The sequence below is a fragment of the Ascaphus truei genome, chromosome 13, assembly GCF_040206685.1.
Source record: "Ascaphus truei isolate aAscTru1 chromosome 13, aAscTru1.hap1, whole genome shotgun sequence".
Classification (NCBI taxonomy): domain Eukaryota; kingdom Metazoa; phylum Chordata; class Amphibia; order Anura; family Ascaphidae; genus Ascaphus; species Ascaphus truei.
Genome location: NC_134495.1, coordinates 6,025,814 through 6,049,267, shown reverse-complemented (window position 1 = coordinate 6,049,267; position 23,454 = coordinate 6,025,814). Strand labels below are relative to the sequence as shown.

The window sequence follows — 23,454 nt, the reverse complement described above, 5'->3', positions numbered from 1 at the left end:
ACGGCACATTATTTAACTGCTTCAAACTACACATACCAGTCCCTACAAAAGCAGAATGATGAATGTCATTTAAATGTGTTCTGAGCATAAGATCAAAAGTTAGCAACTGCAGAATATTGCTCACTGACTCACTCAACGCTTCTTCTTTTGTTTTATTTTGTTAGATCATTAACAACATCCCCAGCGATGTGCCCTGTCATTATCTACCATTATGTGACACTCATATTTCTGTGTGTTGCATGTGATGTGGGAGAGCAAAGGGCTGAATTATGGGAGGCATTTTAGTCTTGTCCTTTTACCTTCAAAATCCTACGGGTTAAAAGGAAAAAGTAAAAATCAGTTGTGTAGTATTAGATAATATGCATTTTTAACTCTTGTGGGGGGTTTTTTTTGTGCCACTTTTTGTCCTTTTTTTAATGCATTTTCATGTATTAAGCGCATGTGGGTTTCTGTAGGAACCATTTAGAAAGGCCCAGCACTTCCTCTTGAAATACTAATACTGTGAATCCGGAGAAGCGGGATCTTCACCGATCGATTGGCAGCTCGGATAATTACATTGCCTTAAAGGCAGGGAACTGCTGCATTAAAAAAAATGGCAAGAGGCAGAGACACAAGGTCCTCTTTCCTATGTATATTCTGCATGTTGGGGACTAGAATGCATTAGAATATAGTTTAGAATAACTCTGATGGACCCGATTTAAGTCTGAGACATATTGATTTTTGTAATAAAACATTTTTTTATTTTGTGGTTTACTGGGATGGCGCAAAGCATAATCACCATGACCTAAATTATTTACGTGTAAGTATGAAGAGGCGATACATTTTTTTTATTTATCCCAAAACCTTAAATAACTAGCACATGTGGATTTGCAATTTGTTGCTGAGGTTGAAATTATGTAAAGTTCAAGGCAACTTATAACGTGTGTACTGCACCCACATGCAACTTATACCAAAGGAGTTTAAGGATGGGAGGTGGCTTGGATGCAATTGATCAAGGTGCTGTCCCACCTAGCAAAGTATATCGAAATTACTATAAGGCGAAAGTACTCGAATAAGTAACCCAAAGTATCTCATACCTTTTTTAGATGAATTGTTGCAGTGATTCCAAACGTAGAGGCACGAGTATCTGTGCTTGGATAATTCGTAACGATGGACTTTGTGGGCAGTTCCTGTGGCCAGTATTTTGCAGTCTGTATTTCTTTGGACGAGTGACTTACTGGACAAAGTCTCAATGAAATACATTGCTAATATATTTGCTGCTGGGGATTAAAGCTGGACATGTCCAACAGGGGATAAAATGATTTGAATATTCAGTGGTTCAATTTTTTTTTTATTATTCTTGATCTGTATGAAAACCATTATGTACATGAAGGTACTTTTCATTGTCCTGGGATCTTACATGGAGCGTGACCTTTGTTCATTTTTGTAATTTTTTTTCAGCACCTCCCAGGATGTCTCCCAAGGCACAGCGGCATCCTCGGGCTCACAGAGTTTCCAATGGTAGAGGCACAATTTCCGGCGGCCTAGAATTTGTCTCTCACAACGCACCCGGAGAAGTGTCCGCCCCACCAGTGGCTCGAAGCAGCTCCTCCGGTGGAACGTGGTCCTCCGTCGTCAGCGGAGGTGAGCAGAGTGAATCGCTTGTTGCGAGTACGGAAAGTTTGTCAGGAAGAAAATATTTCTCTGTTGTAGAGTTTCTATTTTCACTTTTTTGTAAACATAAGAAAAAAGTATTAACATGTTAAAGTACACTTGAAAAAAATTACAGACGATAATTGCAACTTCTTTTCTCACTGACCAGGTGTTAAGATACAGTTTTTAATTTGTGATCACACACACACGCTGCGCGGATTTGTAAACCCTCCCGGCTTTGTTCTGCTTCTTGTAGTACTTATTATTCAAACCTTGTCATATGTCCCCACTTAGTACCCGGTGGGAAATGTACCATTCTTTAATAAGTACAGCAACTAATATGTATAGATTTTACTTTACAGACTTAATTTAGTAGGGGAAGGTACCTACACATAAGGGAAGGCGGTTTATATATTTATTTTCTTGCGTAGAAATGCAAGACCCAATGTGGTCTGTGTCTGAATGTCTGACTCCAGCATCTGCTTGTATCACCATGAGCCCCAAGTTCCATTTAATGTTCAAAGTAGCGATGGTGGCTATATTCCACTTTGTACAATGTGACATGAGGGGAGGGGGAAAAAATAAGAAACACGTGTGTAATTTTACCTCTGTTTCCTAGTTCCCAGATTGTCTCCCAAGGCTCACAGACCAAGGTCTCCAAGACAGAGTGGGGTGGGCATTGCTGCCCCTGGTCAAGCGCTGAGCTCTCCCCAACCTGGTACTGTCCCATCCGAATCTGTTTCTATGCCAGTGCCCGCTGCCTCCCCCACACCTGCCAGCCCTGCATCCAATAGAGCAGTTACCCCGTCTTGTGAAGGTATAGTAACTTCTCTGATATTCTCATACCAATCTCTACCTGTGTCACTGGCCTATTTTATGAAGCTTAATTTACATAGTTCATCCTGAATAATTGATGTTCCTCTTTCACTGACATTTACACAATTGGTTTAATTCTAAACTGGATTTATAGGAGGAATGTATCTTACAAGCCGTGCCTTGACACGCGGCTACCTCCCCTTGTATTTGGTAACAGATTACATTTAGCAATTTTGTAAATGTCCTTTGGTCACCCGTTTCTCCGTATGTGTAGGAGCGATTGCAGGAGAAATTCAACTTGTAGGGTATGATAAAGATTGAAAATAACGTAGGTGTTCTTTGAAACGACTTGTCCAAGTTCTGTGAGCTGATCCAACGGACTATGAAACGAAATACCTTTCTAGTTTTCTGTAATACCCGTGCAGACACTTTACCGTGCAGCCACTTTACCGTGCAGACACTTTACCGTGCAGACACTTTACCGTGCAGACACTTTACCGTGCAGACACTTTACCGTGCAGACACTTTACCGTGCAGACACTTTACCGTGCAGACACTTTACCGTGCAGACACTTTACCGTGCAGACACTTTACCGTGCAGACACTTTACCGTGCAGACACTTTACCGTGCAGACACTTTACCGTGCAGACACTTTACCGTGCAGACACTTTATCTTACCAGAAAACTCTGGCTACAATATTCAAATTTGTAACTTAAGTATTTTTGAATCTGTAGTTGTCACTTCTGCTTCAAAAGCCCTGTTCCACATACAAGTCAGACTTGTATCAATCAAAAATCCTAATATTTGTCTGGTTTCATAGACCAACAATATAACTTGTCTAACAGAGCAAAAATTGAAAGAAAAAAAACAATGGCTTCTGGGAAGTGTGTACTGCAGCATTCCTACCAACTCTGTTCACTCACACTGTCTGTGTAGTGCTCAGAAAGACAGCTTTTCATTGTGGAAACCTGCAGGATTGCAAACTGCTGCCTGTAGTGTGTATTTTTTTTATAATGAACATTGTGGCTACCCGGCTGCCACAATTCATATGAACCAAACGACTATTTAGGTGTCCAGTCATCTTAGTGGGCTGAGCATTTGCCCCGACAACTTAACCAATGTTTATAACCAACTGTTCACTGGCATTGGATCAGTGTAAAGTTTACATGTAGCAGAGACTTATGTTTTGACTACAAAGGTAAATTTGTGTAATTTTGCAGCGAAAGATTCCAGGCTTCAAGACCAGAGGCAAAATTCTCCTGCTGGAAATAGAGAAAATATCAAACCGAGCGAAACTTCTAGCTTTAGTAAACCTGAAAGCAAAGGTACGTACACGAATTCACCCTACTAAAACGTGGTGATTGTAGTTAAGGGATCACAGGTTCTAGGAATTAAAGGATTATAAACGCCACCTAATTGTGAACTTGGTTATTATCTACCATGCCAGAGAGAACTCGTAAATGCAAGTAATTGTAATCTTTGTCATGGGATCTGCACACATGGTGCCAAATAGCATTTTGAGGGTTTCTGGTTAACATGGGGACATAAGGCACTCGTAGGACATATGGGGGGAGTTGAAAATTCGGAAACACATATTATTGGGCTATTGTACAAAAACTATCTGTCTTCTGGTAAGTGTTGACCTAAAATATATTTTCTGTGTAAACCATGTTAAAAGCTCGACATTTTCCAACACCTACTTTGAAATGTTAGCCTCATCACTGTAAATGTATAATCCCCGTCATTTTATTTAGGTTTGAGAGCCTCATTAAATCAGTATGTGGTATACGTTCTGATGTGGGCCTATCGTGTGTATGTATATAGACATATCTAGCTAGAGTGTATGTGTGAGATCTATATTACATGTGTCCTACCGTCTGGAATAAAGTCATTTTGCATCATTTGATGGTTGCTGGATCTATGAAATGTGGGCGTGCCCTGTCACTTCCCTTAATTATGGAGATTTCTTTGATTTACATTAGCGTCTCCAATGGCTTCAGAACAAAGGAAACAGCTCGATGATTTAAAGAAGTTCAAAAATGATTTCCGGGTAAGTTTCAGACATGCCATAGATCCTTTATATGAATGTTTAACAAGCGGCGTCGGCATATCTTTAGCATATTATATTAAATCTGAGCCGTACTTTGCCATCGACTGTCGCATACACGCTCTCTTGCCGTCGGTGTCGGACTCCTCCTTGCACTGCTAGGTTTTAAACTGCTACAGTTGCGTTGGCATCACTGCATATGGTGGTAACACACCAGACGTAAAAGGGGATTTACTGCATTAAATAAATCATATGTGCCCGTACAAATCGGTGTTTGCGCGTCCGTCCGACTTTACATTTGACTCCTAAGCTCAGTGATAACTTGAATGCTGAACTTTGCCTATTGCCTGATTACCAGTTACAGCCTAGCTCTAGCCCCGATGCTATGGATCAGCTGCTCTGCAAAAGCCGTGAAGGGGTCGAGAAACCCAGAGAGCTTATGAAGGAGAAGGCAGATTCAGTCGCCAAGGAGTCGGCGAGCGAAAGCGGCAGCAATGCCCCCACGAGTAACAGCAGCAGCAAGCCAAGTAGCCCCAGCATCTCCCCATCTATCAGCAGTAGCGGCAGCTCTGAACACAAGAGAGGCCCCGAGGTCACATCGCAAGGTGTGCAGACCTCTGGGCCAGGAAGCAAACAGGATCGGGATGACAAGGACGACAAGAAGGAAAACTCTTCTGAGTGAGTCTTCTCCTGATTTAGCTTGGGGTGTATTCACCAGTGTGCACCATCTCCAGCAGTTCTCGCAGCTACTAGAAAGCGGTTACAGGAGCAGTTTCCCGTCTGAAGCCAGAGGTCCCCCGGCACATGAACTGCGTTCTTTTCAGCTGAGGGACCGCCCTGGTTCCCGAGATACTTACTGGGAAACGTAGCGCCGGTACTGCCTGGCTCTTTAAATCCCCTGCGTCACGCAAGCCAGTAGGAAGCCGCGACGGATGACGCAGTTTGCTATTGGCCTGCATCACATGAGATTTAAATCTGAACTTTGTTTCCCCTGGAGAGGATGGTACCGGCACTAAACTTCAGTGGTCTCAGGAACAAGAGGGTCTCCAAAATAAAGAGAGAGCTTTTCAGCCTCACGGACCCCCTGCTTCCCATCCATGTAACAAGAAAGGGAAAAAAAAGGGCATTAGTCAATGGACCACCTTCTCTCCTTTGTCCAATTGCAGTATTGAAGGTATATCCTCACACATTTTTACTGAAATTCAGGTTATGGCTGCTAACTGGTTTATATATATCTTTAGCACCCCAAGAGATAAATCCGCAGGGGGCTCAAACAATTAGACCCTCCGATTCACACGATCAGTCCAAATTGATTTGTTTCTAATTTAAAGTCCAATTCTATTTACTCTGTATGATCTGCTGGTTTGCTCTTTGAGTCAGTGTAACGCTGGTCTCACCAGCAGAACAACCTGGTGATGGGAGTTATGACTTGAAGCCAGGTTTGCTGCTAATGTGCTACAAACCCTAATGAACACTAATACCTCTTTATCTCTTACTTTAGGCAAGTGAGAAAATCAACACTAAATCCCAATGCAAAGGAGTTCAATCCACGATCATTTGCTCAAGTAATAATGAATTTTTGTTTTTACATGGCTTCTTTACTTTCTACATATGTTAACTGAAACCAGGAATGTATTGTACTTAAATGACTTAATATCCAGCATGAACATTTAATCGCGCACTTTGCCTACATGCACGTCTTATTCTATCAGTGCTACGCGCCAGAAAATTACCGGTGGCCAATTCAGACGCAAGAATGAACAAAACTAGATGTTGGCACAGCTGTTCTAGTAATGGTGATCACACTGCTCAGACACCATTAAAAGAATGTTGTAGTAACATTTGTCACTTAATACTCGCGCATACCATTAACAAAGCCGTCGGTAAAGGTAGAAAAGCTGTAGCCCGGAGTAACCATGGCTTATAACTTCTTTATGTTGCTATACCCAGGAAATAGGAGAATGTTTCATTTTTGCTTTGGCACAGCCTTTTAAAACTTGGTGGCACTTGCAACACCTACTTTCCTTAATGCCAAACATCTAGATTACTTGGAGTACGTTACACCCTGCACATCACACGGTAAACCACGGGTGCTCAACTCCAGTCCTCAAGCCACCCCCAACCCCCCCTCCCCCAACAGGTTGTTAGTTTTTCAGGATATCCCTGCTTCAGCACAGGTGGCTCAATCAGAGGTTCAGTTGAAGGCTAGGACTGTTTGAGCCACCTGTGCTGAAGCTGGCATATCCTGAAAACCTGACCTGTTGGGGGATCTTGAGGACTGAAGTTGAATACCCCTTCAGTAAACAATCCGCAGTGGAGGAATGGATCCTGATTGCATTGTTGCTACCACCTATGACGGACACGTCGAGTGAAAGGAGTGTTTCCTCTGCGATAGTAATGGCCGTTTCATTATGCGCTGAGAATGTTTGTTTATTACATAGCTGCATAGCTGCTGACATCAGCTACTTTAAGTCATACAGTTTAGCACTGACCTCACCAGGCACGTTATCGGTTTTTCATGACGGGCAACATTTAGTTATGCGTACTGTCTCCGTTTATAGCCCAAGCCTTCTACAACACCGACCTCTCCTCGCCCACAAGCCCAGCCAAGTCCATCGATGGTGGGACATCAGCAACCAACCCCAGTGTACACTCAGCCAGTGTGTTTTGCACCAAATATGATGTATCCTGTTCCCGTGAGCCCAGGAGTGCAGGTAACAATACAAAGCAAAATGATTGGACAATCAAACAAGTGGCTTGACTTTAAAAAAAAAAATTTTTGAGTAGAGAAAACATGACTACTATCGAATGTCATGTTCGTAAAAAGCTGTATTTCACACAACATTATTTTTCCGTTTTTTTTACGGTAACCTCTTTCAGGTTGGCTCTGTGTGTCACTGTGCTGAGTTAATGTGTTTGCTAAATTATACATGTATATAAACATATATTTTAGAGGAGTAAAATGCTTAAACTTTGTTACCTTGTGTTTTCCCCCCTTATTTCAGCCTTTATATTCAATTCCTATGACAACAATGCCAGTTAATCAAGCCAAGACCTACAGAGCAGGTAAAGGTGAGATAAGGCACCTTTGCTTAGTTTCTCAGTCTGCATGCTGCATGACGTTGGTACAGAAGAGTTTTCCCTTGTTGAGTCTTGATACCTGGTTTACCATACGGGGTGATCAGATTTTTATTTTTACGTAATGATAGATAACACTTCTGAACATATTCACCTGTCTCTGACAGGTCTCTAAACTTATCTTACCCCATAAGTACACAGCATACAGTGTATCCGCTGCAGCCAGGAACTCTGGGTGACAAGTAAATGAGCACTGTTTTTTTTTTTGCTTACCCATTTGAACATGGACCCCTATAAGGTTATGCCTGCTGCATTACACAGCTTTTTAAGCACAGTCTTGGTTAAAGAAGTGTAGAGTCGGCAAACCTGCTCAGACAGCTGTTTGGTATCATGGTTTGAGGGGCGTTGCTGACTTTACGACGTGAACCCCTTTCATAGTTGCATACCAGGTACACAAGTTCTGGTGAGTAGTGAAAATAGATGAGACAACCCTCCACAGTACAAGGGACGGTAATGATGAACACTTCTTAACACACTCGCACGTCTGATATGTCCCTAAACCAGGGGGGCTCAACTCCAGTCCTCAAGCCCCCCACAACATGTCATGTTTTGAGGATTTCCCTGCTTCAGGGCAGGTGGCTCAATCTGTCTCTGCTTCAGCACAAGTGGCTCAATCTTCGACTTAACCTTTGATTGAGCCACCTGTGCTGTATCTGGGATATCATGAAAACCTGACCTGTTGGGGAGGGCTCGAAGACGGGATTTGAGCACTCCTGCCCTTAACCAGCCTTTCCCCATAATCACCCAGAATACATTGGCTGCATTGCAGCAAGGGACTCTGGGCGGTGTCACCAAACATTAGCATATATTTATATTTTTAAAGATGCTAAAAGGGAACAAAACACCATGCAAAGCAGGCTGAACCCCCCACCCATGAGTGATTTTGCCAATATTTTATTAATTGTGAATCAATCACTCATCTACTTCCTGCCATGTGTAATCAGTAGTAATTAGTCACAGCTCAGAATGATGAATCCAGCAGCCTCTGCAAATTCTCAACCTGTGTTTTTTTAGTCTATATCTTACAAACCTAACATGATAACGGCTTTGGGCAGTAATGATAACGTACGGTAATAAAGGAGACGGCAGGATCCTGGCTGTTACCATCGCCCATCTGTGGCTTTGTAAGATTTTTTTTAATTTTTAAAAAATTTTTTCGTAGCCTGTCCTATATGGTTACATGCATCTTCCACGCAGAATAGGAGAATAGTGATCTCTAATTCACCCTGATCGTTTCCTTATCACTACATCAGATTGACCCGAGTCTAACTTCGAATAGTTCAAAATGCTGTTTTGTTAATAACACACACTGTTTGAGTAGTATTCATTTCATACACACTGGAGTTCCTCCTATACACTGATTACTGCCTGTTACATTATAACACTGCGGTGATAAACCAACAATGCTAAAACTTTGTACTGGAAGGTAACTTCCCAATGCAGCCTGCAGGTTTGAGTTACTGGGGTAAAGTGAGTTTGCCCACGTTTCGGTGCCTTCATTATGTTTTCTTATTAAGCTGATTATGATCATTGCTAATCAATGCTTTATGAACGTATTTTGTTAATCAACCCGGTGTGTTTCAGTACCAAATATGCCCCAACAACGACAAGATCAGCACCATCAGAACACCATGATGCACCCTGTGTCTGCTGCAGGACCCCCTATAGTAGCGACCCCGCCTGCCTACTCTACGCAGTATGTTACCTATAGTCCTCAACAGTTCTCTAATCAGCCTCTCATGCAGCACGTCCAACACTACCAGTCTCAGGTAATGCCGATCGCGTGTTTGTGCCAAGTTACAATATAACATGTATTACAAGGCATAGGCCAGGGGCGGCCAACTCCAGTCCTCAAGGGGCACCAGCAGGTCAGGTTTTCAGGATATCACTCCTTCAGCACAGGTGGTGCAGCCATTGACTGAGCCACCTGTGCTGAAGCAGGGATATCTTTAAAATCTGACCTGTTGGTGGCCCTTGAGGACTGTGGTTGTTCGCCCCTGGCATAGAGGCTTCAGCTCTTCCTCAATTATTGCACAGGTGTGCGCAAACTTTAGTCTTCGCCCCCCCCTGCACCTGCTCTCCCCCCCTGCCGCTTGCTTGTATACTCCCCCTGCCTGCACTTCCACCTACCCCCCCTCTCTGTGCTCACCTGCCTGCTCCTCTCATATGGTTTGTCCGGCGTCTTCTGACGTCACAACATCATTTGACGCCGCGTTGCCAGAAGCCACCGGAGACCAGGTAAGTAAGTTAGAGGCCGTGCGCGCGCTTCCCTGGCATTTAATTCAAATGCTTTGGGGAAGAGCGTGGGGCCCCTGTAAGTGCTGCGCCCCCCTCAGAAAATATTGTGCCCCCCCTGTATTATTGAATACACTTGTGGGTTTGTCTGAGTCCGAAACCTACAATTTAAGCCCCAAATTTTATTTTTTTCACCTTGATCATTTTTCTTTATGGGATTTCGGGTTATATAGAATTTTATAAAAGGATCCCATTTAAAACTACCTAATTCTCTATAATAGTAATACTGTATGTTTAAATGTTGGTTATTAATGTTTATAGAACCATACTAACAATTCTGAGAATTTCATCAAAATGTGATCGGATCTATATCTTGTATTTCTGGATAGAGGCTATTGTGAAGGAATTTATTTTTGCCTAATTTTCCAGACGTTTAACCACAGGTGGCCAACTTGGCCAACTCCCAGTCCTAAAAGGCCAGGTATTGGGCATATCTCTGCTTCAGCACAGGTGGCTCAATCACTGAATCACTGAACCACTGCAGGGATATTCCCAATACCTGGCCTGTTGGTGGCCCTTGATGACTGGGAGTTGACTATCCCTGGTGTAGAACACCACAAATGTCTACTCGTAGCTTTTCAATGTTACATGTAACAATACAGAGAAACTCCATGTGATGTTCCCGTTACGGTTTCCTCCTTTTTCAGCATCCACATGTATATAGCCCTTTGATACAGGGGAATACCAGAATGATGGCTCCGCAAACGCACGCGCAGGCTGGTTTAGTATCATCCTCTGCAACGCAGTACGGAGCGCCTGAGCAGACACATGCCATGTATGGTAAGAAACTCCTCACCACCTGCGTGAAACAGACCGGCAGTGAGATTCTGTTTATAATGACTTGTTTGTCTGTGTTCAGCATCTGACAATAAGCTATTGACGAGCACTTTGCAGATGTACATTAACCCATTCACGGTCATAGGGCCAACACAGAGAGCGGATTACACACTGCCACTCTTGTACCAGTGTAGCTGCTATCATCTGGTCTACCTCAGAAGGACCAATAAGATATTAAGGCTGCTGCCCTATTGAGCGGTCGCGATCACTGGGGACGAACCCGTAGGCGTTGCTTATCAGCCGCTGAAAATAATGCTGCAGTCAGCAGTAAACTGGTGTCATTTCCCCTTTGGGAATGGAGTCCCCCTACCTCCCTTCCCATTGAAGCTTTTTAGTAGTTGGAACTGTTAGTCTCACTGCCACGAATCGCCCTCCTCTAACATCTTCCAAATACCAGTAGAGAAATGGGGGCTGTGAGGAAGGACTTGATGGGAATGAAAAGACGAGGGAAGGAGAGGGAGGTTCTGAGTTTAATTTAATCGCTCCTCTCTGGAGGAAATGCCAGTTGACACTGGAAGTGCCAAGTTATACAGTATAATTCAACAATTGAAAAATGTCACTCTCTGAATATATATATATATACGCTTTAAATCCTCCCATTTTGGAATTGTTTAAAATGTCGCTACAGATTTTGAACGGTGCTATTTATAGTTCTGGGACCCCCTGCTTTCTGAGATACTTGCTGTTTTAGTTGCCAGTTTACTTGCTGGATTTTTAAAGATGCACCGGCGCTCATCCAATAAGAATCCATACTCCATTGTGGCGTCTTATCGGTACGCAGTATTTGTTGGCCATTTTAATATCCCGAACAGGAGCTTTAACTTTTGCAACTAAAAATAGTGTAGTTCAGCTCCTGAGGACACCCCAGTTTTGGGGAAGTGTAGACGGGGTTGTTGCTTTAAACCTGAAACATTCATGTTGCAGATTTTATGTACAGAAGCTTGTAAAGTTGAGCTACTTCTTTAGTGGCAATATTTGTTCTATATTTAAACCACCTTGCAACACTGCTTGATTTTTGTTTTGGCAATTGTGTATTTAAACTTAACAGTAACGCTTTCTGTGCAGGAGGAAGCGGAGACCATACAAAGGTTCCTATTCACGGATAGCTTGTGGTTATAGGGGAAGTGTGTTTCCATAATACCAGAAGGCCAGGTCCCCAGTGGCTGCTGCGGTGTGCGCACCGCACACAAAGCACAGCCCTCTATGGGGCAGGCCCCAGTCGGCGTGTGCGCGTGCACAAACTGCGATATGCGACGCCTTGGCCAAAAGACAAGATTTTTGTGTTTTGGCGCGGCGGCCGAGCATTGGCCACGTCACTGCAGAGGTTCAGCCGATGAGGGCGAACCAATCGTGTGATGTCATGGCCGTGCCCACCGCCACGCCCCCTTTGTCGGATCTCCTGCTCTCCAATGAGATTGCAGCCGCAGACCACAGGTTGTGGCTGAAACTGGTGCACGTGCCGCCAGACGCTCCGGCGCCTGCAGCTCTGACCACTGTGTGACCGGGGGTTATTTTTTAAAATACAATTGAATTTGTTGTTTTTTTCATGCAACGGCCGCCGCGTCAGCCAATGAGGGCGAACCAGCCTGGTGACGCATCTGCAACGCCACCCCATCGCCTCCAGCCTCCAGCCTCCGTGCATGTTGTGGGCGGGCGACAGGCCCGTGTGACGTCAAGTGCGCGCACGCCACAACTATAATTGCGGCCTAAGCCGGGTTTTCCCCTTCCTCAAGCGCAATATGTATGTAGTAACCAGAAGGGTGTTAATTATTTCCCATCATTGCACATCTGAGGTGGTTGAGATTAAAATGCAATTAGCGCTATTCTAATGTTACACACACACACACACACACACACACACACACACACACACACACACACACACACACACACACACACACACACACCACCCCCCCCCCCCATGAAGTCCGGAGCACACTCAATAGAAAAAAAGATTATTTAATTTCAATAAATCATCAAGCAATCGCCAAAACTCCAGAGCGCTGTATGTTTCAGACCACAAGGTCTTTTTCTCCAGCTCTGACAGAGGGTGTTGCGGACGTCATGTTTTTGTGTGTTTATTAGACGGGCTGGTGTTCCCTGTCTGCAAGCACCTGGATATATTATTTCTTTTTTGTGTGTGTGCCTCAACCTTCACACTGGTGATACCCATTAAGGTTGAATTGTCTGTGAGTGGTTTGACCTGCTTTGCTAGTCCCATGCTGTGCTTAAAAGCTGTGTGAATAGCGATGCATTTGTTTAAATGGGCTCCATGTGAATGGATATTCCAGGCAAAAGGTGACACATTGTGTGCTCATTTGCATGTCATTTCCCAGAATCCCTTGCAGTGGGAGCACTGTATGCGAGGTGATAATGGTGAAAGGTAGGATTGCAGACCTGTTTAAGACATGTGAATGTGCTCACAAGTGATGTTCTTTATTGGCTGTATGCTAATGGTGGAGGTTTTTTGTTGCCTTTTTTACCCACCATAACGTAGTGTAGGGTTGGTTCAGATGAACTGTGATTGGCCCGAGGCAATCACATGATGCGGCCGTCGTTTGTGAAAAACAAATTCTCAGATCTCTTCAAGAGACAGAAGTGTTACAGAACGTCGCAGCGCTACCGTCGCGATTGCTATGTGCGCTTTCATTGGATTCTATTGCTTTGTTTTGAAGCTGCGTCGCCGGCGATTTCTGGTATCACGGCCTTAGCTATTGGTTGTTAGCAGCTCAAACTGCTGGGAACATTGGCAACAAATGATGACAAACAGGAAAATGTTACAAAGAGGTGGGCTAAAACCTGCTATAGAAATCAAAGGATGCACAGTATATAAAAATGACAAGTTACATTTAAAAAACAAACCCGTAGGAAGTTTCCTCTAATCCTACAGAACGCATTTATTTAAATAAATATGAAGGGTATTGTATAGAATGCTCCTTTAAAGGTTGATAAAAAAATTATTATGCACAGCTCCAAATGTTGCAAACAGCTTCTGATGGCAGTAATGCAGTTTGGAACGGACCATGCCATAAGGTTAACAACTATGCCAAACGTACACGAGGCCTGGTTTTACCTTCTCGGATAGGATAATCTCACAGCCGGTCATTATTTTAAACCGTGCTAGAAGTAGCCATGTAGAAGGAAAAATATCTCGAGGATGGAAGCATAGTTGCTTCCATTTTGTAAACCTTGAACAAGAGAAAAGACAAAATCGATTCACAAATTCCTGAAGTGATTAAGTGGAAAAGTATTTCCCTTAAATTACAAGCAGTATGCCTTTTCAGCAAATGGGATGTAACGACGAGTTGGAATTTGATTTGTGTCAGAAAAATTCTTCGCTTTGCACTGATCGCACCGTGAGAGTTTCTCAGCAATTGTATTTAAACATGTTTAAATAATTTCACATCTGGATGCTACATTTTTGGATTTCTTGCTGTGATTTTGATTTCTCCCTTAAGAATGTTTCCTATATATTATTATAAATGAGTATTGACATGTTCATGGGAATCCCTGGTTCAATTGTCAGCTGCTGATCTAAAGGAACAAAGAATCTTTGTCTGTGACTTCTTCCGTCACTTATTACATTTTCTATCATTTCCCATAAACAGTGCTAGCTTATAACAAAAATGAACAATAACAGCTTTGTGTTTCATTTAAAGGTGCCATAGGATCACAAATAAATATACCAGTGAGACATTTAATGAGTGAAAAAATGTTGGGGGGTATAAAAAAAACAAAAAGTTTGGGAGTATTTTACCCAAAACATTTGATAAGGAATATGAAACGAGGAGTTTAATTTTGTTACAGCTTAGCTCTGCTAATTGGTCCTCTGACCGTTAGATATGCGCAGGTCTAAGTGCATTATCAGTCCTTGCTGGAGATGAGATTTAAAAGACTTTAACTGACGTTGAAGCACCAATGACTTACATTAAAGGAGGTTTATCTTAAAATAATAATTATATATATATTTATTATTATTATTTTTTTTTTCTTCCTTCTCCCTGAGAAGCAAGGGGTGTCCCCGGGTCCCCTGCTACCTGTGATACTTGCATCAAAAGAAAGGGGCTCCTATCTTTTTTTTTTTAAGGGCACGCGGGACCTTTAAACAGGCATTTTCCATTCCCAGGCAGCAGAAGCCCCTTTTCAGTTAAGTATCTCAGGAAGCAGGGGGTCCCTGGAGCTGAAATTAATGCGGTTCAGCTTTGGAGACCCCCTGCTTCCCACCTAGTAAAAACTACTAACCGCTCCAATTCTGATCTTTATTTTTCTTAAGATCCAAAAGGCCCAAAGCAGTAAATGAGTTCCTTATTGCTGATTTATACACATGGAGCCTCCAGTTCTCTGAGAAAGCCAAGTATGTCATCAAAGAGCCAGGTATAGGCAGAGCCGCTAAGGAAGTCATTCCGGGTTGTACCTTCTGTGCTACAACTGGTTGGTCTGTGCGTTAGAAAGCTGTGCACTGCATCCTGGCAGCAAAAAGGATTCAATAACCCCAAACTAGGCTGCACATCCAAACCACTGATTATATCCCTGTGGTTTATTGTACCAGGATTTGTGGCGGGTGCTGGCTTCTAGACTTTGTGGGCCTCAGCTGTGTCTTGTAAACTGAAGGTCTGGCGCCGTGCTGTCAATTTCCATATTCATTTCACGGAGTCATACACCCCGCCGGCACGCGGCGCGCGCACAGCACCGGCACGCGGCGTGCACACCCCGCCGGCACGTGGCGCACACCGCTTTTGAACACCTATTTCCTGATTCACAGACTGGTTCATCTCTTCCCTTCTGCCATGGTCTTCAAATAATAATTGTTCTGGCCCAAGCACACCCTGAGAGACGCGCAGGGACAGGCAGGGTAACTCCATCCCATATATCAGGCCAGGGAGGGAACCTTCTTACTCACTGAAGTGTTTATTTGGGGCAACAACATACAAATAAAAAGGGGGGAAAGGTACTGAGGGAACACTGGGAAGGGGAGCTGTGGGGGAAGGGGAGCTGTGGGGGAAGGGGAGCTGTGGGGGGAGGGGAGCTGTGGGGGGAGGGGAGCTGTGGGGGGAGGGGAGCTGTGGGGGGAGGGGAGCTGTGGGGGAAGGGGAGCTGTGGGGGAAGGGGAGCTATGGGGGGAGGGGAGCTGTGGGGGAACTAAGGGGAAGGGGAGCTATGGGGGCAAGGGTAGCTGTGGGGGGAGGGGAGCAATGGGGGAAGTGAGCTACATGCAGGATATAGGGATAGGTAAAAACCAGTCCCTTTCCCAGGATAGGAGAGATGGCGGCTCAGGGTGGCTGCTGGTACGAAGAGGCAGCATGCTGGGACAATACCACCTGGCAAGGGGAGGGGGAGCAGTCCATCCTGGTAAAAAGCAGGGGGGTTGCCATGGCAACTGGCTGAAGCCAAGAAACCCACAAGCGGTCGCAACATTGTTGCAGCAGCGGGCAGCCTGAAGGCCAGGAACACACAGTCCTGTTCCAGGACAGTACAGCTCAACCCCGTTATAACGCGAATCCGCTTATAACGCGATGCAAGCGCGACTCCCAATTTTTGTATGTATGAATACTTTACAACACGAATATTGGTATCTTAAATACTTTATTGGACAATGCATACAATTATACATTATTTCTAATGCGATCCGCTTATAGCGCGATGTGATTCTTCGGACCCCAAGCACAGTGTTATAAGGGGGTTGAGCTGTAATAATAATAATATCGATATCTTGGAGGAATCTAACTGTAATAGAAGACTTTTGGGGAGAAGGAGCGGCTCAGTGAGTAAAGACACTGACTGGCACTGAGAGTTTTAAGGGGAGCCTGGTTCAATTCCCGGTGTCGGCTCCTTGTGACCTCGGGCAAGTCACTTTATCTCCCTGTGCCTCAGGCACCAAAATCATAGATTGTAAGCTCCACGGGGCAGGGACTGTGCCTGTAAAATGTCTCTGTAAAGCGCTACGTAAAACTAGCAGCGCTATACAAGAACATGCTATTATTATTATTCTGTGTCCTTGTTATGCTGTATTAGAAGAGTCATACATATTTAAGAAATTTTAAGCTACAATGCACAAGGGTTTTCATGTAAGGCTCGTGTATACATTTTTATTTTTGCATCTTTATTACCAGAAGAGCCCACAATGTGTTACAGATTTGCTGATAATGGGAAGCGTTTAATGAAATAGGAAAAAACACCTGAAATCTTTCTGAATATAGAATGGTCTTTAGGGCCAGATTTTTTTTTTAATGTAACATATATGTTTAGAAGTATATCCGCTTCAAAAAAATCATTGTTTTTTTTTAATATATAAAAGGGCTAATTTACCTTTCTATTTCCCCAAATTCAGCATGTCCCAAAATGCCAAACAACAAGGAGTCGGCCCCTTCTTTCTACTTTGCCAGTGAGTTACTGTTTTGTTTCCGTTTCCTGCATATTGTGCGTTAAAGCCGGCGTGAATGTGTTGCAATGTACGTTTTCCTTTCCAGCAACAATGAAAACAAATTGAACAGGTCTTGACAAGTGCTCTCTTACCATCAGACCTCACAAGCCTCTGCTGATTAATTTCCCACCATCAAGTTTAAGACCTCTTCTCTGCGGGTTCTGTGCAGTGAACATGGCTTCTTACGTCGGGGGGGGGGAGGGAAGAGAGAGAGAGAAACACTCGTTCCATTAACCTTGTACAGCCCCGGTGTGTTAGATTCTGATTTGTTAGGTTATACATTTCTTTGAGGCGGTTTGATTTCATCTTGGGAAGCAGCAGGAAAAGGGGGTTAAGTGTGTCTGGTTTTTGCGATGTATTGCTGCACAATTGAATAAGTAAGCTGTGGTTGAATCCACGCCATTGTAACCCAGAGACAGTATCTTCATTTATGTAATGGAGGAACAAATCGAGGCTGGAACAGTGGAAGGTATTGTCGGATAAAGCGGTAAGCGGCTGATTTTTTTATGGGTTGACACACCATTGACATGAATGGGAGTTGATGCACTTTGGGAGCTGTTAACCCATAACTGACCTAAGTAAATATGACCATTGGGCAGGGAGTCAAAGACTGAGCCACTGTGCTGAAGCTGGAATTGCCTGTAAACCTGACCTGTTGCGGGGTCTTGAGGACTGGAGTTGAGAACCCCTGTTAAGTGGTTTGTTAAATATTACTAAGCCATAAAGTCGCTAGGCAGCTATATATATGTGTATATATATATATATATATATATATATATATAATATATATATATATATATATATATATATCTCTGGATGTGTCTTTAGTTTGTCTGACATGTTTCTTAATTACCACGTTGTGCTTTTGCCGAAACTTTTATCCAGCTTTAACTTTGCAAGCTGTTTATGCATGTCTCCATGACTTTCTTTTAGAATAGGTGGCATAGTTTATTTTCCCACATGGATAGGGGAATACACGTCAGGGTAAGCCATCCGATGTTACAGTTGCCAGGCAGTGTAAGTGGACAGACTATGCGGAGTAGTCCATATTTGGCATACTTTTGTAGTGTTTGGTTCATTTTTTATGGGCATCAATACTGCAAATCGTCTGATCTTATTACATTATTAGCTGAGATATTACTACTTGGCTTTGTGTTTCGCTAAGGCTAGTAAAACAATGAAGGGCAGTGATTTAATGCAGTCAAGCTGTATCTCATTTTCTGGCAACCTCATATAGGTTAGCCGCGCAGCTGACTGCTTCCCATGGGGCTCAGGATTAGTCCCCACCTGGGCTTTGGGTTGCTGAGCAGGGAGCAGTTGTCTGTGGGTCTGCAAGACATATGTTTTCATACTTTTGAATAGTCTCCCAGCCAGAAAAAAAAACATTTTAGCTGCTGCCGTTTCGACCCTGAAGTAGACGGTAGGTTCAGGTAGGGGTGGTCAACTCCAGTCCTAAAGCTTCCCCCCCCCCCCCCCCAAGTCAGGTTTACAGGATATCCCTGCTTCAGCACAGGTGGTGCAGTCTTCAACTGAGCCTCTGAGCCACCAGTGCTGAAGTAGCGATATCCTGAAAATCTGACCTTTTTTGGGGGAGGGGGGGCTTGAGGACTGGAGTTGAGCATCCCTGTAAGATTAGGGTTTATAGGGGAAGGGATTAAGGTTTGGGTTGTTGGGGGATACAGTATATTTACCTGAGGAGGTGAACTGCCCTGGGGGCCAAATGTCCAGGCGGTGAAATGACTACTTGTCCTGGAGCGCTTCCAGCCCCGTCTCCTCCTTCCAGCGTTAGCTTGCTTCTCCAGCATCGCACGCCGCGGTGTTTAACGTTTGTGTAACATACAAAGCTGGAGCTTTTTTATGTGCAAACCTTTATAGTGTCAAATGTTAAGTATGACCATGATGGGGTTAAATTAAAGTCCATTTGGGACACAAATAAAAATGTGTTAAATTATTTAATTTTTTTTAGTTGAAGTTTTTAATGGAGAATTGCACAGTTTCTGTGTAATCCATCCAGTGAATGATCAAATACAATCCACATGCGCGACGTGCAACCAGCACGCAGCTGTAGCTATCGTTCTTGCAACACGTGGTGCACTCCCGCGCGTGCGCCCAATTCCACACCACTGCTCGGCTTCTCCCGCCGTGCCACGTGCTGCCAGAACGTGTCTGTAACTATGCAGTCTGCGAGGGGGGAGGGAATGTTTTGCTGCATGTGTGGCGTGTCTCACTTCTCACCAGTTGTCTCCCTTTCTCCGGCTTCCAGTTTCAACTGGCTCCCTAGCACAGCAGTACGCACACCAGAACGCTGCTCTCCATGCACCTCATCCTCACCCTCAGCCCTCCGCAACACCCACCGGTCAGCAACAGGGTCAGCATGGCGGGAGTCATCCGGCTCCAAGCCCGGTCCAGGTAAGAGATCTCTCTCGTATAAACCCCCTTGTTGAAGCCTGTGACCCTCTGTTATACGCCGGCATAAAATAGGATTTATTGATAAAAGGGGATTTTGTTTTTAAAACGTTGCAATGAAATAGAGATTTGAAATGTTTTTATTTTTAATGCATCCCAAAAACTGTGCAAAGTAAAAGGAATGTACATGGTATTTTTTTTAACCCTTTAGTTCCCAGAGGGGCTGCCACATTAGTGTCATGGGCCCTTCATCAAGTCGCGATCACATTATCGCGGCGTCCCTTACTCCAGAAAATGGGCACAATAAGTGTGTGACACAGCCATGGGAGGCCAACTCCAGTCCTCAAGGGCCACCAACCACTCAGGTTTTCAGGATATCCCTGCTTCAGCACAGGTGGCTCCAATCTGTGGCTCAGTAGTTGACTGCACCACCTGTGCTAAAGCAGGGATATCCTGAAAATCTGACCTGTTGGTCACCCCTGACTTTGTGGCAAAGGGCTGGGCCATGCAAAGGGTTAATGGTTATTGAACAACATTGAGTCCATCTACACTGAAAAGACGTCTTGTTCCCCTGCTGAAGGTGACCACACTGACGTATTTAAATGGATCATATGAATAGGGGTTCCTTGGGAACAAAAGAGTTGGGGAAAATTCTCTGAGAGAAGCTTAGTAGAGTTTGCGTATCTGCCCCCCTGCCCCCCACCCCCCCCCCCCTTAGTGCTATTACTACAGTAGATTTAATGTAAATATGAAGGATTGATTGGAAAACATTGTGCATTATTCTCACCTGAACATCCCTTTCCCCTAATGTTCAGTTCTCCCCTTTGCAGCAGCATCATCAGCACCAGGCAGCGCAGGCCCTGCACCTGGCTAACCAACAGCAGTCTGCTATATACCACGCCGGGCTCGCTCAGACTCCACCGTCCATGACACAGGGCTCCAATGCACAGTCCCCACAGAACAGCTTCCCTACGCAGCAGGCTGTATTCACAATCCACCCGTCACATGTCCAGTCTGCCTATAGCAACCAACCCCACATGGCTCATGTGCAGCAGGTAACCACCGTCGTCATTATCCATACATCTATTTGGGGGAGGCAATAATCTGCCTCACTGACCATGCATACCATCATTTATACAACATATGCTCTTGGCTCGGGAGCAATTTTCAGCAATCACTAGGCGTGTGGACTTGCTCGCTCTCACTCGCTCTCAAACTTTCTCTAACTCGCTCGCTCTCAAACTCGCATTCACTCGCTCTCAAAATCTCTCACTTGCTCTCAAAATCTCTCACTCGCTCTCAAACTCTCTCACTCACTCACAAACTCGCTCGCTCTCAAACTCGCTGGCTCTCAAACATTTTGCCCTAGCTCCTGGGAATTGTCTGGGAACCAAATGTTGGGGTAGGCTGTTTTGAAGCGCCTGATTGACACTTGCTTTTGATGCAGGCTCATGTCCAGTCAGGAATGGTTCCTTCTCACCCATCTGGTCACCCAATGATGCTGATGACGGCACAGCCTCCAGGTGGCCCTCAAGCTGCTATCGCTCAAAGCGCCCTACAGCCCATTCCCGTTTCTACAACCACACATTTCCCTTATATGACACATCCTCAAGGTGAGTGACACAGGCAGGGTTATGGTCTCAAATATATCTCTTGTAGGCCACTCAATGACATGGAGAGACTTCGTAATCCCGTCAGTAGCAGACTGACTATGCCAGCTGTTCAGAGCGAATGGATAATATACTCCATTTTTAGATACGTGGTCCAGTTCATTAAGCAGCTCCGTGCAGACAAGTAGTGGTCAGTTGGAGTCATGTAGTTAGGATGCCTCTTGTTATGACCCCTCTGGTAGTAGTTTGATGGTAATACACGCTGGGCTGGATATAGGGTTATATCCAATATTCTGTGCTATGCTACCCAGATCCCAATAAAATGATGAAGGGGTTGTAAATTCAAAGCTGGATTAAAAAGTAAACATGTAAAGCAAGAAAACTAAATGTTTCCTATTTAATAACTGGCTAAAAAAGAGGGGTATACTTAGTATAAAAAGTCACCTTCAATTAGGAATTGTCCTTTGTGCAAGGGTTCTCAAGACACCCTCCCCAACAGGTCAGGTCTTAAGGATATCCCAGCTTCAGCATAGGGGAGCCACCTCTCCTGAAGCAGGGATATCCTGAAAACGTGACCTGTTGGGGGGGGGGGGGGGGGGGGGAGGGGAGGCCTTGATGACTGGAATTGAGCCCCCCTCCCTTAGTCGTTTCGTATTGAAAAGTGGATGGTTAATTGTAACTGGTGCTTCACTTCAACGTGTGCGTGGTAATGTTACTATACGTTCTGTTTCTGTGCGTGGTAATGTTACTATACGTTCTGTTTCTGTGCGTGGTTATGTTACTATGCGTTCTGTTTCTGTGCGTGGTTATGTTACTATACGTTCTGTTTCTGTGCGTGGTTATGTTACTATACGTTCTGTTTCTGTGCGTGGTTATGTTACTATGCGTTCTGTTTCTGTGCGTGGTAAAGTTACTATACGTTCTATTTCTGTGCGTGGTTATGTTACTATACGTTCTGTTTCTGTGCGTGGTAATGTTACTATACGTTCTGTTTCTGTGCGTGGTTATGTTACTATACGTTCTGTTTCTGTGCGTGGTAATGTTACTATACATTCTGTTTATGTGCGTGGTAATGTTACTATACGTTCTGTTTCTGTGCGTGGTAATGTTACTATACGTTCTGTTTCTGTGCGTGGTTATGTTACTATACGTTCTGTTTCTGTGCGTGGTTGTTAGTATACGTTCTGTTTCTGTGCGTGGTAATGTTACTATACGTTCTGTTTCTGTGCGTGGTTATGTTACTATACGTTCTGTTTCTGTGCGTGGTTGTTACTATACGTTCTGTTTCTGTGCGTGGTTATGTTACTATACGTTCTGTTTCTGTGCGTGGTTATGTTACTATACGTTCTGTTTCTGTGCGTGGTTATGTTACTATACGTTCTGTTTCTGTGCGTGGTTATGTTATTATACGTTCTGTTTCTGTGCATGGTTATGTTACTATACGTTCTGTTTCTGTGCATGGTTATGTTACTATACGTTCTGTTTCTGTGCGTGGTTATATTACTATACGATCTGTTTCTGTGCGTGGTTATGTTACTATACGTTCTGTTTCTTTTCTCTCCCTAGTACAAGCGCATCACCAGCACCAGCAGCAGCTGTAACGCCAGACTGGAGTCCGTAAAAGGCTGGATCCCTTTTGTAGGCCAAACTTCCACCCACCTCCTGCTTCTCCGCTTGAAGCACTGACAACTAGAATTTCACTTATTTTGTTTAAAACCTTGATTTCTTGTAACATCCGATAGGAATGCTAACCGTTCATCTTGCAGAGGGAAATTTTCGGACTGAGTAAGAGGCATGTAGGAACTTGCAGGCTATACAGTGCACTGTCAGTCCTTCACAAGCCCAGACTTTGCTTGCTGATAACTGGAAGTTATTTATTTTTAATGGCCCTTCTAAGTTATGAACTCGTCAGCTAGCGAAAGGAGTAACCTGAGTGATTCTTGCTGCTATTATCCCTTTAAAAACACAAAAAAAAGTACAGGAAAAAAAAAATCAAGACTCTAAGATCCCTTTTACTTCTAACTAAACTTGAAACCGATTCAGTAAAGATTCTTATCGTCAAACTGATGGATTATTATTTATGAATCAGGTTTGATGATGTCACCGCTCTACCACAGCAGCGGTGCAACTTTTAAGTTAAGGAAAAAAAAACTTTTACTTTGTAGATAATATAAAATAAAACCTAAAAAAAAAAATAAAAAATAAAAAAAGTTTTAAAAACTGACACCTGTTTTTTTTTTTTTTTTTGGT

The 23,454-nt window shown here is 43.9% G+C and overlaps 1 protein-coding gene across 9 annotated transcripts in view; it reads left to right on the top strand.

The window, feature by feature from the left end:
• ATXN2 (ataxin 2) overlaps positions 1–23,231 on the top strand; it is a 78,929-nt gene extending 55,698 nt beyond the window's left edge. For 5 of the 9 annotated variants that reach the window (XM_075568168.1, XM_075568166.1, XM_075568167.1 and 2 more), the window contains 15 exons: positions 1,441–1,623; positions 2,252–2,449; positions 3,671–3,775; positions 4,433–4,500; positions 4,856–5,175; positions 5,999–6,062; positions 7,059–7,211; positions 7,503–7,569; positions 9,220–9,404; positions 10,578–10,710; positions 17,096–17,149; positions 19,452–19,597; positions 20,410–20,649; positions 21,042–21,207; positions 22,771–23,231. In XM_075568168.1, the coding sequence (XP_075424283.1) occupies positions 1,441–1,623; positions 2,252–2,449; positions 3,671–3,775; positions 4,433–4,500; positions 4,856–5,175; positions 5,999–6,062; positions 7,059–7,211; positions 7,503–7,569; positions 9,220–9,404; positions 10,578–10,710; positions 17,096–17,149; positions 19,452–19,597; positions 20,410–20,649; positions 21,042–21,207; positions 22,771–22,805 (2,117 nt within the window). In that variant the 3' untranslated portion in view covers positions 22,806–23,231. The remainder of the gene's footprint in view (positions 1–1,440; positions 1,624–2,251; positions 2,450–3,670; positions 3,776–4,432; positions 4,501–4,855; positions 5,176–5,998; positions 6,063–7,058; positions 7,212–7,502; positions 7,570–9,219; positions 9,405–10,577; positions 10,711–17,095; positions 17,150–19,451; positions 19,598–20,409; positions 20,650–21,041; positions 21,208–22,770) is intronic. The other 4 variants (XM_075568163.1, XM_075568169.1, XM_075568164.1 and 1 more) reach the window with 3 other exon arrangements.
• Positions 23,232–23,454: the final 223 nt, after the last annotated feature.